Genomic DNA, 20,239 nt, shown 5'->3' with positions numbered 1-20,239 from the left:
GAGGATTGTTATCACTAAGGAGGTAGTGATGGGCAAGCTATTGGGGCTAAAGGTAGACAAGTCTCCTGGCCCTGATGGAATGCATCCCAGAGTGCTAAGAGAGATGGCTAGGGAAATTGCAAATGCACTAGTGATAACTTACCAAAATTCACTCGACTCTGGGGTTGTCCCGGCGGATTGGAAATTAGCAAACGTGACACCACTGTTTAAAAAAGGAGGTAGGCAGAAAGTGGGTAATTATAGGCCAGTGAGCTTAACTTCAGTAGTAGGGAAGATGCTGGAATCTATCATCAAGGAAGAAATAGCGAGGCATCTGGATGGAAATTGTCACATTGGGCAGATGCAGCATGGGTTCATAAAGGGCAGGTCGTGCCTAACTAATTTAGTGGAATTCTTTGAGGACATTACAGTGCGGAAGATAACAGGGAGCCAATGGATGTGGTATATCTGGATTTCCAGAAAGCCTTTGACAAGGTGCCACACAAAAGGTTGCTGCATAAGATAAAGATGCATGGCATTAAGGGTAAAGTAGTGGCATGGATAGAGGATAGGTTAATTAATAGAAAGCAGAGTTAAATAATAGAAAGCAGAATTAATAGAATGCAGAAAGCATTAATGAGTGTTTCTCTGGTTGGCAATCAGTAGCTAGTGGTGTCGCTCAGGGATCAGTATTGGGCCCGCAATTGTTCACAATTTACATAGATGATTTGGAGTTGGGGACCAAGGGAAATGTGTCCAAGTTTGCAGACGACACTAAGATGAGTGGTAAAGCAAAAAGTGCGGAGGATACTGGAAGTCTGCAGAGGGATTTGGATAGGTTAAGTGAATGGGCTAGGGTCTGGCAGATGGAATACAATGTTGACAAATGTGAGGTTATCCATTTTGGTAGGAATAACAGCAAAAGGGATTATTATTTAAATGATAAAATATTAAAACATGCTGCTGTGCAGAGAGACCTGGGTGTGCTAGTGCATGAGTTGCAAAAAGTTGGTTAACAGGTGATTAAGAAGGCAAATGGAATTTTGTTCTTCATTGCAAGAGGGATGGAGTTTAAGACTAGGGAGGTTATGCTGCAATTCTCTAAGGTGTTAGTGAGGCCACACCTGGAGTATTGTGTTCAGTTTTGGTCTCCTTACCTGAGAAAGGACGTACTGGCGCTGGAGGGTGTGCAGAGAAGATTCACTCGGTTAGTCCCAGAGCTGAAGGGGTTGGATTACGAGGAGAGGTTGAGTAGACTGGGACTATACTCATTGGAATTTAGAAGGATGAGGGTGGATCTTATAGAAGCATATAAAATTATGAAGGGAATAGATAGGATAGATGCGGGCAGGTTGTTCCCACTGGCGGGTGAAAGCAGAACTGGGGGGCATAGCCTCAAAATAAGGGGAAGTAGATTTAGGACTGAGTTTAGGAGGAACTTCTTCACCCAAAGGGTTGTGAATCTATGGAATTCTTTGCCCAGTGAAGCAGTTGAGGCTCCTTCATTAAATGTTTTTAAGATAAAGATAGACCGTATTTTAAAGAATAAAGGGATTAAGGGTTATGGTGTTCGGGCCGGAAAGTGGAGCTGAGTCCACAAAAGATCAGCCATGATCTCATTGAATGGCGGAGCAGGCACGAGGGTCCAGATGGCTTACTGCTGCTCCTAGTTCTTATGTTCTTAGAATGTGCAAACCCCACACAGTCACTCAAGGCCAGCATTGAACCTGGGTACTGCTCAGTGAGCCAGCAGTGCTAACCACTGTACCACTGTGCTCCGGATAACGGATAATGGAGGGCCTGGACATCAAGGTTTGGACTGGAAATGGTAAAGAACTAACTCCTGTGGCCGTGAACAGCATCCCAATGGCTGGTTCCACCACCTTCAACACCTTAAGTGTCGCAACTGTCAAAAGATAACTGGGTCAACAATAAGGGTACAAGAACAGGGCAGAAGTTGGGTACTCTCTGATAAATGTCTTCTTTCCGATCTTTCAAAGACTCCACCTTTTGCAAATCTCAAAGAAGAAGTGTGAGGGAATAATCAGCCCTTGCCTTAATGGGTACAAAGCTACCCCAAAGCTCAATATTATCCAGGACAAAATATACTGCTTGTTTGGTGTCCTATTACAACTGCAACACTGACTGTACATCTACAAATGCATTCCATCAGTTCACAAAGTTTACTCATATTAAGTCATGGGGCTGTGAAATACCCAAGAAAAATGGAAGCAGATAGACATTTAAAAAAAGTACACACTATTTAAAAAATAATTTTCAGCCAGTTACCCTTTGAACATCATTGCTAAAACTGATTCTCTGTTCATCATTTCATTGCTCTTTGTTGGACACTTGCTTGCATATTTCTCTGCATTACAACAGTGACTTTAAAACATCCAAGGGTGTGAAAGCTGCTAGATAAATGTAAGTTCTTTTCTTACCATGATGAGATGGTTTCTGTTTCTATTGATCCATCAGCTGGATTTGGCTAAATCTCATTCACTCGACACCACTGTCAACAAATGAAGAGATCGGCCTTTGATAGCCATCCTCATTCTCTCATGTTCTGGACCATCATTTACAGGAAATGCCATCAGCGTAGGAGTTTGAGCTCCAGGTTTTGCAGCTTGAGCAGCAGCTTGAGCCACTGCAGTGCAGTGGATAGCATGTTTCTACAGGTGGTTACCTTGCAGCTTAAGGGTGTGGGGCCAGAATGGCCTTGAGTGACCACCAGACAATAAAGGAGGACCGGGCAGGTGGTGCAGGAGTTCCCAGAGTGCATTATATTCTCGCCAATTCGTATTCGGTTCCAGTTTGGCAAGGGTGATGGTTCCTCTGAGGAGTATAGCTAGAAGATTGGGAAAGCAATAGTGATGGGGAATTCTATGGTCGGGGCACAGTCAATCATATGGAGCAGATAAATGTGTGGCTGGAGACATGGTGCAGGAAGAAGGGTTTTAGACTCCTGTGGCATTGGAACCACTTCTAGGAAAGGTGGGACCTGTACAAGCCAAATGAGCTGCACCTCAACAAGCCAGGACCAATGTCCTTGCAGAGGCACTGGTCTGGGTGAAAATGTTTATCGTGTGCCCTCGAACCCTTCAAACAATCACCTTAAACCTATGCCCCCTGGTAATTGCCCACTCAGCTACGGCAGGGTTTTTCAAACCCAGGGTCGTGACCGGGTGGCAGGAGGGTCACGATCGATCGGTCATGGCGCTCCCGATCGCAAGAGAAGCACTCAACAGCCGCGACCGGCTTTTAGGTTGAGTATGCCAGCAGAGTCTTCCAGCAGCCGCAGTATTTTGCCTTGCTCCATCCAGTTGGCACCCATTATCCAATGGGTGATTAGCTTGCCTAACGCTACTTCCGAAGTCTAATTGTTACGCTGGCCAATAGGAGGAGGCGGGGGTGGTACTTCTGGCGGTGGGACTTTTGGAGCTCGGGGCCTGTGAAATGACATGGAGAGCAGCCGAGTGAAGTTTGTGTGAGGGTTAAGAATGACGATGCTGGCAGTTAGCACCAGTTCACTGGCTTCCCGAAGTACTTCAATGCCTACACCATCAAAGGGAGGAGGAATTATGTGATAGCCACATATACAGGGATTGCAGCAATTTGTTTGTTCTTCAAACTGAGATCCAAGAAGAAGGTACCAGCAGCAATCACAGAAAATAAATGACCTGTGGTTCTCCTCTGGGACAGTGCAAGTGGAATTTCAGGACCAGCATATAAAATCTGTGTAAATGTTTGAAATGTCTGCAAACGTGTCACTATAATGGTATATTATCATCAGTCTTCCCAAATCAAAATAAAACTCATGGGACACCATGTGATGTTTAAAAAAACAGAGAATGCCGGCCACATGCATGCCCCTCAGGCAGATCCGGCAGTGCACAGACCCAGTGCCCAGCAGGACAGAATGCCACCTCATAATATCAGTGTGCTATCCCTGTCTCGTCCTAACGTCAGTGCGCTGATCCAGTACAGCCTCCTCCTGATGTCAGCGTGCTGTCACAGGACTAAATTTCTTATTGAAAACAACAGTCTTTGCACCAGAAGTGGTGAAAGAGACCAGGTCATGTGCCCGGCACTTACACTGATGCCATGTAATCCGTGCTTTGGCCCAAAATCCTGGAGGAGAGATTCCTCCATTTTGTAGCTGCCAGCAAGCAAGCAACAGAAACGTGTAAAGAACTAAAGATGGATCAGTTTGTAATAAGGAAGAGAGGAACAGAGACACAAACAGGCCAGGATCTCACAACTGAATCTGTTGGAGAGAGAGAGATTAAACCCTCAAAATTTCAAAAGCATTTGAAGACAAAGCATGGCAGGTTCAAGGACAAGCCGCTTGATTTTTTTCAAAGGATGCAGCGAGAACTTAAATCATCAGCTGAAGCCCTTAGCAGAAATGTAACATTGAGTGACAAAGCAAGTGAGATTGTGAGGATCAAGCAGGCTCACCTATCACATGCAAAAGGTCAGTCGCAAGGTTCGGGCAGCATGGGTCGCGAAGGTTGGCTGGCGTGGGTCGCAAAGGTTGGCCGGCTGGTAAAAATGTGTCCCGGGCAAAAAAGTTTGAAAAACAATGAGCTGGGGAAACTGGTCTACCCTGTCTATGCCCCTCATAATTTAGTACACTTCAATTTGGTCACCCCTCAGTTTCCTCTGTTCTAAGGAAAACAACCCTAGCCTATCCAAACTTTCTTTATAGTTGCAATTTTCAAGCCCATTGCTATGAAATCCAAACACATATCTGCTTTCTAATCAACTCACTTCTGTTTCAGGCATTGTATGCCGTAAAGCTGCTGAATTGTTTATTCAGTAGTTGTTACAGTGCTCTTGTTTTTGGGGTTTTCAATGCTGCCACTTGCAAACAGAAAACAGTGCAATCTAGAACAATGCCTGACAATTGACACAATGGTGAACGGCCACGTGACCACATATGAGTGTGAATCTCTTAAATGGATAATAACCTTAAGTAACTTTTTATCCTACAGCATTATGACAATATTCTATCTGAAGATTGGTCTTTCTAAGAAATGGAAAAGATCATTCTTGGAAGGCAACTTGCATTCTCTGGTACAAATGAACACGTACTTACTTGGAAATTTCTGAAAATTCCATCAATTTCCAATGTAGATTCCTAATTGAGCACATTTATGTACTTACGTATTGACTGAAGCTGGAGCATCATCTCTTCTGTAGATGCCATCACTTCCAACCACCTGTCTCCGTTTTGCAGCTCGATCCTTGTACATGGAGTTTTTCAATGTTTCTTCTCCTTCATATGCGCTATTCTAAATAAATGGCAGTTTTACTAAGTTTGAAAATGAACACTAACATTTCAGAAAGATTATCACAGATTCTCTATTTGTGTAGTTACCTATAAACACTCAGTATATTTTAGAGAACTAAACTGAGATAATCAGTGTCTTTTACACTAATTTCAATTGTGAACTGCTGGATCAGTTTTGATTTACTTCATAGGATTTATTTAATAAAAATTCTTAGTGTCCCAGGAAGTCCAAACCAAGGGCATTAATCAGACTTTGCAGGATTAGTAGCCAAGGAGATAACTGAAACAATGGGAGAGGCCAAAGAATGCAGGAGGAGTTAAGATGGGAATGCAGATGAGCAAGAGGAGAAGATAGACAGAGAGGATGGTAGAAGGTGATAGGCAGTTGGTAAAGATGAGGGCAGAGGTATCTCTGCTGCTCTTACTGCCTGCTATTGCTGTGTTTTGGTAGGATTTTCAGGTCAATACTCTACCTGGATGACCACATTATGAAAGTCCCTTCCTTGACCATTAATTCCCAGAGTGGAAGTTGAACCTGAAGCTTCTGGCCCAGAGACAGGCGTGATACCCATTCTGCCACAAGACAACCTCTATTAATTTATATCCCACCAGCTAATGTGCTGGGATCTGAACCCATGTCCCTAGAACATTAGACTGGGTCTCTGCATTATTATCTAGTGATATTACCACTATGCCACCGTCTCCCCCAATTTAAAACCATTGCATTGAATTAACAGCCAAAGGCACCATTGAAATTTAAACTCAGGATCTCCCGGTTATGTGCCGAAAGACAATCACGTGTTTGTTTTAACCTTAATGTAATTGACATGATGTTAACAAGAGGGTGGAAAGGATAGGAAGAGCAGGAAGGGCAAGGAAGAACGTGAAGTAAGCACAATAATTGGCAGCTGGAAGCTACAAAGGGGCAAAGACAGATTAAGTGACTGGGGCAAACTGACAGCTGGACTTAGATATGGAACAAGTGTGAGGTCATCCACCGGATTCAAGAAAGACAAAAATCAGAATACTTTCTTTGGAGCTGTGCCGAAGCAAGATATACACAGATCCTGACTCCCCAAAACCTGTCCACCATCTGCAAAGCACAAGTCAGGAACGTGACAAAATACTCTACACTTGCTTGGATGGGTGCGGCTCCAACAACATTCAAAAAGCTCAACAACGTCTAGCCCGATTGATTGACACTTCACCCACCACCTCACTTCACTTCATTCACTCTCTCAACTACCGATACACAGTAGCAGTGTGTACCATCCACAAGATGCACTGCAGCAACTCGCAAAGGCTCCTTCGACGGCACCTTCCAAACTGCGACCTTGATCACCTAGAAAGACAAGGGCAGCAGGTGCATGGGAACGCTACCACCTGCAAGCCGCATAGTATCCTGACCTGGAAGTATATTGCCGTTCCTTTACTAGCACTAGGTCAAAATCTTGGAACTCCCTTCCTAACAGCACATAGACTGCAGCAGTACAAGAATGCAGCTCGTCATCACTTCCTCAAGGGCATTAAAGATGACCAATAAATGCTGGCCTAGCCAGCAACACCCACACCCCATGAATGGATACAGTTTTTTTTAAGTCAAGACCTCTCATTTTAAAGGCACTTTGCAATACATTATTTTGTCAAAAAGACTATTCATTATGTGACTGCAAAGTTTTACAAGGAGACGATGGAAACAACTTGGCAAAAACGCACCTGCAATCCATACTTGACCTGAATCTGTTTTAACTCTTGACGTCGTAATTTATCTTTGTCCTGTTTACTCAGCACCGGAACTGCTGATGAAAAAAAAGTAGCAAGTTAATAAGCAACACAACTGATTGGGATACTACAAGATGACAAGAGCAATAGATTCTGCACTAAAGCTGTTATAATCAGAAACAAGTATGAAGCAGGCACTCAGCAGACTCTCACGGAGGTGGCTTCAGGTCAATGACATCCAGAAACTTGCTCAGAAAACACTGCTCAAATTTTGACAGCTGTGACAAATTCCACCACAGCCGCAGACAGTCCACAACATTGTAAAAAAATCAACAACATTCAAAATAAAACAATAAACATCATTCTAAAGGAAAAGTCAATTTTGTCCTACCTCCCAATGTTAAGGGATCCCTTAAAAAAAATTCCAAGATCTGGATCTACACATTCCCCAAAAATGAATGAGCTTTTCCTTGGGCCATACCTATATGTACCAGGTTTTGTTGAAATCTATCCATTAGTGTTTGAGCCATACAAACAAATGGGGCAAAAATATTACTTCCGTCCACCTTCAGTGGCAGAGGTAAACTTGAACATTGCAACATGGAAACTAGGCATTTGGCCAAATCATTTTGGCAAACAGCAGAGAGAATGCCGACAAAGACAAGATGTAGTTGATGTGAACTGCATTTAAATGGAAACTAGATAAGCACGTGGAGGAAAGTAATAGAAGGATATGTTGATGGGGTAAGATAGAGAATGGGGTGACAGGAGGCTTGCATGGAGCATAAATATTGCATGGACAGTTGGGCTAAATGGCCAGTTTCAGTTCTGCAAATACTTTTACCAAACTACACTTAAACATTGACTGTTTTTAGCGCAACTGTTAATCACTGAAGTGAATTGTACAGCTACATGACACTGCATACAAGCTTCTCCTCTGCCTTGCTCAAAATCTCTTTCATACAGTTTTGTATCCATACCCCTTGATCTACATGCCACCTTCAACTACAGGAAATATCATTTTAACTAGTACCATAAATAATTTTGCTTTGCACCATTCAGAATTTCACCATCGAGATTTTGGATGGAAAAGCAAAAAGTAGACAAATTTACACGGTGTCTTCCTTCCTCCTTTTTGACTATTTTTATAATACAAACAAGGGAAGACATTGCAACTAAATTATTTGTGAATCAAATCAGATAATAACTCACATCACAGGTAGCATAATGCACTAGGGAAATATATTAACTATGACCTGTAGCTAGAGAAACCTTGGTATTTGGAAGATAACTTTAAAGAATAAAACAATAAAAAGCTAAAACATCAAAAAGCTACAATCTACTTTGCCATATTTCTCCACCATGCTTCAGATAATTTTTCAAATGCAGAAGTCTCAAGGAAAAAGCAACTGGCTGCATAAGGATCAAAGACAAAAGCCAGAACAATTCTGTTCAAATTGTGATATTTTGAGACAGTATGGCAAATTATCCACTGGGACGGTAAGTCTTCAGTTCAACAGCAGGATTTACATTTTCACAACTAGTGAGATGGTCATGTGAAGACATTGCAGGACCTAGAAAGTACAGCTAAGGATATACTTTGCCACCATTCAGGTTTCTCAACCGTTCACCTTGAATATTTGCTGCTTCTCTGTTGAGGCTTAGGTTTAGAGGTTCTTCAGGAAGTTGGCAGAGGATATCTGAGATACAGGCCTGGTGCCAATAGCTTAGTGTATTTATAATTTATTGGCATTATTCCTCCTCACCTTGAGATTCTGCTACTAAAAGGAAACACATTCTTAGACTACCACCCACTGGTGTTGTTATGCAACTGCACGCTTAAACACATTTTCACTCTCAGGACTAAAATACAGGGCCAGAAGAGTGTTGTAGCTGTTATGCGCCAATTTAAATTCTTGTACCATTTACAGGTACAAAGGGTATTACAGGCAAATACTGGCTTTTATGATGAATTTTGCGCAACAAGTATTAAGAGAGAAGTATTGAGATTATATGAACCATTAGTCTGAGCAGTATGTCCATGTCACTTTAAACCTGTGACATGTCATTATCTGTACTTGAGTATTCAGCATGTATCCTCCAGCTAAAACTGATCATACCAGCAGAGGACAAGAAAAGTTGTTCATTTCTTCCTTACTGTCCAAATGCAAGTTTCATTTTTAAAACATATGCAGTAGCAGACAGCTTAGATAAATCTGACTTGAAGAGTTAATGCAACCTGAAATATTCATTTCTGCCAGGTCAGTTGACAGGCAAACATGGATACTATTACAGAATGGAATCAGGGCTTCATTGTGTATTACTATTTATGATTCATTAGTTTTAGAACAAGAGTAGATATTTGGTACAATAACAGAAGTATAATTTTTTTAACTATATTTAAATACCTGTGAATACTTCTTTTTTATTGAGGCGCATGTGTGCTTTAACCTGGCCTGGTTCACAGCCATTACATGTATCAGTTCCTGGATGGATATGGAAAGACAGTACTGTCTCCCCAAATTTCACTTCATCACCATGCTCCAACCTATGAGGATCACATTTATTTTTTGGCTGAAAAAAATTACAAACGTTAAATTGATGGCTAAGCAGATATAAAAAATTTTTTGCAATTAAAACATTACAGAAGTAGAGATTCAGAGTACTTGAATTAACAGATACTACTAAATGCAGATTCAATTGAAAATGGTGTACTTTTGAATAATTCCCACAGACCAGAAATAAACCAAGAGATTACATGTGCGTTTTTATATGATCAAACAAGGCACTTACTTCGCAGCAAACTATTCTCCTGCAATCATTGTTTACAATTTACAGGCTAAAATCAAGAAATATTTCCAAAGATCTAAATGTTAGTTAAATTAAGTGTTTTCTCAACGCAACATCCCCTCACCGAGTGAACAATGTCTGAGTCTACCACATCACATTTTTATCATATATCTTACCTACTGATGCCATTCTGTACACTCAGGGTCAACAAACGTTGAAACAGTGGTAGGTTTAACTTGATGAAGCATCAGCTTCCCAAGACTTGGAGAACCATAGCGCATGACTGATGATATTCAGTAATATTAGAATCTGTGGTTGTGCAGCTTCAAGAAAGTTAAGAATTCCCAGGTCAATCCCACGGGTGGAATCTTACTAGAATTTGGCAAAGTGTCAGGCTCAGACTGAAAACTGGCGTGTAACCAGGTTTTTGGGGGGGGGCGGGGGGGGGGGGGGGGGGGGTCTGATAGGACTGGCAACTGGCTCCACAGATATCAGGGCATCATCTTTAAAGGACACCCCAATCTGCAGTATAACGGCCCCAGCCCCCATCACGGACATATCGGGTGGCTCTCCCCAACCCCTGACAATTATTGCTGGCACTCCCTTTCCTTTCCTATCCTACCCCCCACCCCCCACCACCCCTAACAATCATCATCAGCATTCAACCCTCCCTCCCCATTGCCTGCTCTCTCCCCGCCACACATCTATGAATGCCCCCATCCCCATAGGCTCCCACTGTGCCAGGGCACTGCCCAGGCATGTTAACCCCCATTCTTGTTTGGCCAAACCTTTTGAATATTTAGTGAGGGAGGTCATGTGACGTGGGCCCGCTAATAACATTTACATTCATAGAAATCTATTCAAATGAGGTCCACCCCCTTTGTAGGTTTGAACCTTATGATATCACAATCTCTCAGGCGAGAATAGAGTTTCCCAACTCTGGCGGGATTTTGAGCCCGTGTCCCTGATCCCACGCATCGCTAAGTGTGGGCTCAAAATTGCCCCATATGAGTCAGAACTTTAGATTCTGCTGACTTTGGAAAATGAGTGCATTTTTTCTTTGCCTTTGATTATTGACCTACAATATTAGAGACAGATCATTTTCTGCAATATATCCCCCAAAGTGAACTCAAAGTTCTGTTCATACAATAAAGCTGAATCTAGTTACTGTCATTGTGGTCACAAGAACAGAGATCTATCCAATGAGATGGACTCTTCTGAGCAATAGCTGTGGAGATTTTGAGACACTGGGTTAAGAGTTCCAATTGTGTAACAATGTACTTGGGAGTTCCAAGCTGACCAAAAAGGAAAAACAGGGTAATGCTCTGGACACCTGGGTTCCAACCTGTCAAGGCAGATAGTGAATTTTGAATTCAATAAAAATTTGCAATTAAAAGTCTAATAATGACCATGAAACTCTTGTTGATTGCTGTAAAACCCCATCTGGTTCACTAATGTGCTTTAGGTCTTGCCTCCATGTGACTCCAGATCTACAGCAATGTGTTTGACTCGTAAATGCCCTGGCAAGCTGCTCAGTTCAAGGGCAATTAGAGATGGGCAATAATTGTCCACATCCCATGAATGAAGTAAAAAATATATGAAAATGCAGTGACAGTGAAGAGCTCTTCTGAGCACAAAACAATATTAGGGTTCTGCATAGAACAGCTTTCTCAGAACAAAACTTAATTCTTGTTTTCTGGTAGCATGAGAAACGTTCATACTCCCGCAACCAATGTTGTGGAAGGCCAGGAAAAGATCTTACTCACTGATTACAGGAACAATCATACTGTAATAATCATACCATGAGGATTCTGTTCCCATTGACCACAGTTCCATTCTGGCTCCCCTGGTCGACCAGCATGTATTCCTGTAGATCTTGGTCAAAGTATACCTCAGCATGGAACTAAACAAAAAGGAAACCAGGATGTGAGAAAGAGAAAACAGGCCAAAGACCAATATGTCAACATACCCAAAATATAAATAACTACTTTATAATGCAATAGAATGGGATGATGCAAAGTTACATCTGCAATTCCCAACACTATTAGGCTAAATCACCCCTCTCTCTCTTTCTCTTCCCCCCCCAATGGGGGTAAAAAGAATCTTAAATGTTTTTTTATTTATTTGTTCCCAGGATGGCTACGCCAGAATTTATTACCCATCCCTAACTGCCCTGGAGAAGGGGGTGGTGAGCTGACCTCTTGAACCGTTGCAGTCCTTGTGTAGGTACACCCACAGAGGCTCTTAGGAAGGGAGATCCAGGATTTTGACCTCGTCACTAACTGTGAAGGAACACGGGGGAGATTGGTGACAAATCATTTCCCCATTATGACAAAATACAAGAACTTACGGGTGAGATTCCCAAGGCTCTCTTATCTATGCCCACATTAATCACTCAGATCAAGAGAATCATTTTTAGATTTTTGAAACATTAATGGATCCAGGCATCGCTGGCTAGGCCACCATTTATTTCCCATCCCTGACTGCCCTCGAGAATGTGGTGGTGAGCCATTTCCTTGCACTGCTGCAGTCCATGACATATAATCACAGTGCTATTAAGAAGGGAGAAATAGGTGCAGTAGGATGAGGAATTAAGAGATTAGGAAATAAACATACTCCTGCTTTGGGGCTTAAAAAGTTTCACATTCTGACAATTATACCATATATACATATATACTAAACGTGGATGCTATTCAAGATATCAAGTGGTAGGCAATTTGATATCCCACTGAAAAGGAAGTTCTGGAAATATTACATTTTGCTACAGAGAACAAAGTATTTGCTTTTATAATGAAATTAGTTAAATCTGTCACAAGTCTCCAGTCTCAATCACTTTAATGCCATTCTATTTTCACGTTTTATAATGTAATGTGATTGCATAACTAACCTTACTAACTCCAATTTCAGCTATTCTAATTGCGTGGTCCATATCTTTCTCTCTGTTAAATAAAAAGAATCACATTTAACAAAATAAAACAGAATGCACTTTGCATTTTCTTTACTTTTGCTAGTGATTTGAAAATACATATACCTTGCTACATTTGTTTTCATTTTCAGGAGTTCCATTAACATAATTCAAAGATGATTTCATGCAGTGTTGACAAAATCATTTAAGGGAGCACCGCATTCGAGCTTGCTCTCAAAAAACACTACTGCCGGTATTTTCCAGTCCTACCCATCATGGGATCAGAAATTCCCACCTAAAGTCAACGTACCTTTGGCTGGTCCATTAAATTTCCCCAGCCGTGGGCAGGATCAGAAAAACCCAGCCTGCATCTCATTGTGACAATCAGCTTTCACGTCCCACCCATAGTGGAGGCTGTGGCCTTGGAAAATTAAAATTAGGCAATTCTGAAAGAGAATGCTCTTTAACCGGTAAATATGCAGAGGACCTTTAGCAATCCTTTGTCATTTTATAGCAGAATATTACTATTTTCTGCAGCATCAACTCATTAATCCAAATGTCGACACCCCCAGTAATATGCAGCTTCAATACTGTTGTTTTTCAAATTGGAATTTTAATTGCTAAACACAAATTTACTGAACTTGAATGACAAATGATCAATATTATGTAACAAAATTAGGAAATAGAATGAGGATTATGCCTTCCAACACTGTCCTGAATGAAGTGGATTTAAGTACAGTGCTCATTATTCACTGACTACTCTTGTATGCAGCATATTGGAGTACGATAATTCACTAGTTACGATGCTGATTACCTTTCACCTTTATAGTAAAAGCTCAAACGAGTGCACCGATACTGCTGCTCACCTGGGCTCTTTTTGGCCTTAAAATTAAATTGAGAAGCTCTAATTCTAATCTTCTTTGGTTAAAAAAGACCAACTACTTATATACGTAAAATGATAGCAACCATGTTTGGTTCAATTGGAGCATTCAAAAATCTGTGGGTTCTTGCAGATACTTCAAATTGTCTAGTCAATGGACGTCACTGATATATTTTTGTGTCAGTGGGAGACCGGAGTAGCTGTGAAACAGTAGCGCCCTGGTCTTTGGCTGCGATAATGAGGTGTAAGAATTATTCAATGCCTGCCTTCATCAGGATACCTTGTGTCATGTTAGGTACACTAGTCTAACACTGGCTGCAACTGGATGCAGCTTAGATCAGAAAGATACTCCAGACCTTGAAGTTAGTTCAATCAGGTTTATTGAACTAATAGCACAGTTAGCACAGTTCTCTGTGAGTTCGACTCTCTGCTAACTTAAGTGTGGTTACTCTGTCTGACTGATCTAGACCACCTCTTAGCCACATGGTGGAGGTGTGAGATTATAACAACATCCTTGACTGACTCTCTAGATGTTCATCAGTGGAAAGAGGCGGAGTGAGAGTGCCTCGTGTCTTTTATAGTCAAATCCCACCCGAGTGTCCTGCCTGCTTATTGGTCATGTCCTGTGTCCATTAGCTGCTTGTCTGTATATCATTGTGTGTGTGTCTGTATATCATGACAACTTGAAAGAATAGACTTATGTACAGTTGTTAGATATGGATCATAACAACACTTCCTTTCCTTATCCCACAACAGGTGTCAGGATGGGGCATTTTGGTCCAATAATGTCAAAGTGTCCAAAGGCTTCCTTTTGAGGCTGTGTTGATTGTTCTTCCGATTGAAGGCACTTCAATCCGATTAGGATCATTAAACATTAAGTGATGTTTGTAAAAGTCTCCAATTGTTTAGCGGTACATAAAACTTATGGAATCTATTCCCTTGAAGAACTGATCACTGGAAGAAACGCAGACTAATAGGCCAGAGACTTAAACAAAATGGACAAACTAAAATTGCATATTCTTGAAGGAAGGAAAACTACTGAATTTGTTACCTTTACATTCTAATGCTGGGAATCTAAGCCACGAGATCTAATTTATTCATGATGTGTTTAAGGTCTCATCCTAAAGGTGCAATTCAATTCTCTTGCTGGGAGCTGAAGTGGTTAAAAACGAAGTAGGTATGCACAGACATTGATGTGCACTGAGTGCTCGAAATCAGAGACGACTGAATCATAGAATTTACAGTGCAGAAGGAGGCCATTTGGCCCATCGAGTCTGCACTTGCTCTTGGAAAGAGCACCCTACCCAAGCCCACACCTCCACCCTATCCCCATTACCCAGTAACCCCACCCAACACTAAGGGCAATTTTGGACACTAAGGACAATTTAGCATGGCCAATCCACCTAACCCGCACATCTTTGAACTGTGGGAGGAAACCGGAGCACCCGGAGGAAACCCACGCACACACGGGGAGAACGTGCAGACTCCACACAGACAGTGACCCAAGCCCAGAACTGGAGCTGTGAAGCAATTGTGCTAACCACAATGCTACCGTGCTGCCCAGGAGAGGGGTAGCTTTGTCGAACTTATGAGGAAGAAAATGAACAAAGGACATAATGGTCTTCCTCATTTGTTCATAAAATACCAGCATACTGTAATAGCAGAGGTAGGAAGCTTTGCAGACAGCAATCATAACATATTTTTAAAAGTGGCTGAATCAACTTTATTCAGTGCTGGATAAAAGGTTGCATCCGAAAAAGATGCAAATAAAAGCATTGCTGATTACCATGCCACTAGGAGTTCCAGATACAGTCTCATTACAACAATGACAACTCTTAAAAAGTACTTTTTTGGCTGTAAAGCATTTTGGGACATCCAAGGTCATGAAAGGTAGTATATCAATCCAAGTCTTTCTGTTTCTCCTGTTGCACGGAAAACAGGCAAACCGTAGTATCAGAATATTTGTGGTCCGACAGGGACCTGTCAGATACAACATGTTCTGAAGCAAATGTTCCAGAGGTAGAGTCTAAAAAGCTTATGAGTTTAGAGAACAGAAACAATATCTACTTTTTTCCCAAAATAACTATTCTCAGGTCATCAATATCTTCCAAAACAGACATGATAAGCAGAATGGTCTCCTTCTGTACTGTAATAATTCTGAGAAGTGTTGACAATTTTGATTAATCTTATTGTTATAATTTGAAGAAACAAAGCCAAGAATGTGTTTTTCAATTTAATCGCAAGATAGCAGAACAGGATAACAATTAAACTGAAAGGAACATTCCCAACTCTATAACAAAATATTGCAGGACCAATGCAGAACAGCACCAGGTGAAATCCTTTACCGTCTAACCTAACAACTGATCTTCTACAGACTAATCTTACTTAGCTGGCATAGCGGTATGATCTATAATTCTCTGTGCTTTACCTTCCAATTGTAGCTGACTTCACTGCTGTGATGATGAAGAGTGTACCAGGTTCCAGAACTGGTGATCGCACCACTATCACTCGAATGCATGGAGGCCAGGGCTGATCTATACATTGGAAAGCAATTTGGAACAGGGCAGACATTAATTTTAATTGTATGGACAGGGCAACCAAGATCAAGACCTTTAAGATAAACTTTATGAAAGTGCAACACATACATATTTACTTTAAGACAGTTTGTAATTGTTGCTAATTATGTGAAGATCATGCATATCGAGCAAGACAAAGCTGATTGAATATTAAACTACAGCTATAAAATACTGGAAATACCAAAAATCTGAACAGAAAACACGAGAAACACAGAGATCAGGTAGCATTTGTGGCGAGGACACACATGTAGCGTGTTCTGGATATATTTTGTTCTTAAATACCCATTTCTGACCCATTGAGGTGGTAATAGAGGCCCATGATTAACAAGGGGGATATCATTCAACAGACAAATATCAAGTACATTACTCATGCGATAAATATGGCATTTCACAGTTCTTTACCAGTTATTCAATTTATTCAACCTGTAAGCAAAAGGCAGAATCCATAAATATATTTCCTGCGGTACTGAGTCTTACAATGGGGTCTTAAGAGGTCTTATAACTTATAATGGGGGTCCTTTGTTATACCGCAGAACAAAGAGATAGTGTTTCACTCTCCTTGGGACACTTGGGAAAGTTCCAGTATTAGAAACTTATTGACTATTGAATCAGGTGAAAATATTGGAGCTACTAACATCAGATTTAACACTGGATAAGTGTTGTATTGTACTGAAAATGTTTATAGTTTCATGACTGCAGTACAATAACAAGAGATTTTTAAATATTTGCAAGATTTGAAAACTGAGCTCTACTGTGCCTGTAAAAGGGCTGCAATCTACAATCTTGTGCGTTAATTAGTGATTTATCACTTTGCACTTCTTAAAAAATACATTTGTTCTTGGGATGGGACGAGATATTCACCATTCATTGCACTTGGCCTGAGGCATGAAGAATAAAATAAGAAAGAATAAATAAGTAATTTGGAGTTACTTGCAGGCCAGACTGGGGTATGAGTTAGGATTTTACAAATTTATTGCATTAAGTTTCACAACTTACGTGGTGGGGTTTGAACTCTTGCCTAGTATTCTAACAATGCTATTGTATCTTCCTTCATACAAATGAATATCCTGTAGTGATGTGAGTGGAGCCAGTTATACTGACCACTTACACCGCCATTGTATTCACCGCCAGCATCCAATAAAGCACATTCTGAAGTGCTGGTTATAGGCTCTTTACAATAGAATAGAATAGAACCACAGAATTCCTACAGTGCTGAAGGAGGCCATTGGCCCATCTAGTCTGCAGACTCTCTGAAAGAGCATTCTACCTAGGTCCACTACTCAGTCCTATCCCTGTAACCCCACCTTACCTATATATCCTTGGACACTAAGGGACAATTTATCATGGCCAATCCACCTAACCTGCACATCTTTGGACTGTGGGAGGAAACCGGAGCACCAGAGGAAATCCATGCAGACACTGGGAGAAAGTGTAAATTTCACTCAGTCACCGAAGGCTGGAATTGAACCCAGGTCTCTGGCACTGAGGCAGCAGTGCTAACCACTGATTTAAAGGCTAGTGCATGGTCAACACTGAAGAATATCTAAGCTTTCAAAAAACAAAAACCCATGTGTTAGTCTGCAATTAGTCAAAGTAATGGCAAGATTAGCAGTGTTGTGTCATATTTGGAATTGACATGAATAAAGGGGTATCCTTTGAATTTCCAAAAGGCATTCAATAAGATGCCATATTACTACAATCCTGGACCAGACGCCAACATTTGCTAGGATACCAGACAGGAGCCCAAATTACTTTTTTAGATTTGTAAAACAGTGAGGAATGGATTCTTCGCTCCAGGCATGATTCTATCCACAGACAGGGTTATGGTGTATTAGAACAAACTTTATTAATAACGAAGTACTAAACCACCTTTAACTGCTCAGAAATATAGCTTAAAATTTCCAGTCAAACAATGCCTAACAATAAAGCGAAACACTAACTCCACCTATCTCCTTATCTCCAATCAAGCAATATCCATCACAGGTCAAATTCTGCATTTAAATAAAGTTAGCAAACACATGATTACTTGCCAGCCTCTAGATAAAGAATTCCTTTAAAAGATTGCTTGGAGAGAGTGAGAGAGAAAGAGAGATCCAGCCAGAAAACGGCCTGCAGATTCTTGTCTGTGTCAGAATACTGCTCAACTTGACAGCCTTTTACAGAAGCAACTGTTCAGCTCCCAGCCAAAAACTGAACTCAAAACTGACTGCTTCAGCCCTGGTTACTCCAATTACTGCATCATCTTTATCCCACTCAAATCCCATGACTTAACTACTTAGGTTTAAACACAGGGCCTCTAATTATCTACTCACCAGAAATCGTAACAAAAATCTATCTGGCCTCACCTTTTAAACATAAGTATGGTTTGAAATAATGATTGGTTTCATAGTCACCATTAGACATTTTTAATTACAGATTTTTATTGAGTTCAAATTTCACTATCTGACCTGGAGGGATTTGAACCCGGGTTCTCTGAGCATAAGACTGGGTCTCTGGATTACTAGTCCAGTGACAATAGCACTACGCCACCACCTCCCCTTGCATGGACCTGCTAAGGAAATGCAACCACAGCTAACAAGGAAAATAAAACCATGTAACCATCTGTCATACGAAAATGGCCTAAATTCCAATAGCAAACTTTTGAGCAATTAAAAACAAAAGTCAGCTAATCTCCACTGAAACTTTATGATCTTGAATGGCGGGTTTTTGTATCAAAAGATTTTATCAGCCATAGGATGGGAACATCACTGGCAAGGCCAACTTTTATTACCTGTAGCTAATAGTTCTTAGAGAGGATGGTGGTGAGCCACCTTCTTCAATCACCACAGTCTGTGTGGTATGGATTCTCCCAAAGTGTGGTATGGATTCTCCCAAAATGTTGTTAGGTGTGTAGTTTCAGGATTTTAACCCAGTAACATTGAAGGGTGATACATTTCCAATTTAGGATGGTGAGTGATTTGGACAAGAACCTGCAGTTGATGGTGGCCCCTTGTAACTGCGGTCCTTGTCTCCCTAGGTCAAGGGTCTGCAAACTTAATAATAATGAATGAAAATCGCTTATTGTCACGAGTAAGCTTCAATGAAGTTACTGTGAAAAGTCCCTAGTCGCCACATTCCGGCGCCTGTCCGGGGAGGCTGGTACGGGAATCGAACCGTGCTGCTGGCCTGCTTGGTCTGCTTTATAAGCCAGCGATTTAGCCTTGTGAGCTAAACCAGCCCCTATAAGAGCCAGAATTTGAATTCAGTAAAAATTGCAATACCTTAAGAGCAACAATGTTGCTACTGAAAAGCCAATAATCAAATCAGAATAAAGACACATTTCAACTACACTTTAAAGGTTTTTACAAAAAAAATTATTAATAATAAGGTACTTTCTCAAAAGTATAATGTTATTAAAAGTCAAGAAATAGGACAAGCTATTTAATTTCATAATGGGGTTGATCGACCAAGCCGCCAAGTCTCTAATGATCTGCATTTGGATCAGCAGGATACCAACTGATTGTAGGTGGTAGCGATCATGGGTTTGGGAGATGCTGTTGAAACCTTAGCTGGTTGCTATAGTGCCATCTTATCAATGGTACATGCTGCAGCCATGGTGCTTCAGTGGTGTAAATGATGAATTTTAAGGTTGCGGATGGGTGCTGTTATGGGAAGACAAATGATTAGGATTTATTAGCAATAACTATTAGGACAGTTAGCACTTATTCTAAAGGATTTTTGAATCTATATCGTGCAGTACATTATACTAACGCAATTTTCATAAAGATGTCAGCTAAAAGCTGACGTGGCACCACCTATAACAGTCTGTAGAAGGGTCAAGCAACATGTTTCAGTTCCTGTGACCATAACAGCTTGTTCTAAAGACACAATCTACAGCAGTCAGCATAAAAAGTTAACAAACCTGTTTTTCTAACTCGACTTAAGGACCGGACACATATATCGGGCCTGGCGCCAAGTAGGGCAGTTAGGAGGGGATCCATACAGAACTGAAAGGTAGATATTGCTCACTCTACTCCTATATCTTATGGTCTTACTAGCAACCTCCCTGCAAGGGTGCTGGTCCCACTTCGGTTCAGGTACGACCCATCTGG

General features: G+C 41.1%; 1 protein-coding gene and 1 pseudogene across 1 annotated transcript in view; one reads left to right on the top strand and one right to left on the bottom strand.

The window, feature by feature from the left end:
* The window catches only part of aggf1 (angiogenic factor with G patch and FHA domains 1), a 68,274-nt gene that overhangs the window by 1,990 nt on the left and 46,045 nt on the right, over positions 1 to 20,239 (bottom strand). The window contains 6 exon segments of the mRNA XM_038805539.1: positions 5,149 to 5,276; positions 6,992 to 7,071; positions 9,406 to 9,571; positions 11,589 to 11,690; positions 12,675 to 12,726; positions 16,001 to 16,106. Coding sequence (XP_038661467.1) covers positions 5,149 to 5,276; positions 6,992 to 7,071; positions 9,406 to 9,571; positions 11,589 to 11,690; positions 12,675 to 12,726; positions 16,001 to 16,106 — 634 coding nt within the window.
* On the top strand, positions 1,771 to 3,713 carry LOC119970537 (annotated as a pseudogene).

The sequence above is a fragment of the Scyliorhinus canicula genome, chromosome 8 (genome assembly GCF_902713615.1).
Source record: "Scyliorhinus canicula chromosome 8, sScyCan1.1, whole genome shotgun sequence".
Classification (NCBI taxonomy): Eukaryota; Metazoa; Chordata; class Chondrichthyes; order Carcharhiniformes; family Scyliorhinidae; genus Scyliorhinus; species Scyliorhinus canicula.
This window is presented reverse-complemented; position numbering and strand designations above follow the sequence as displayed.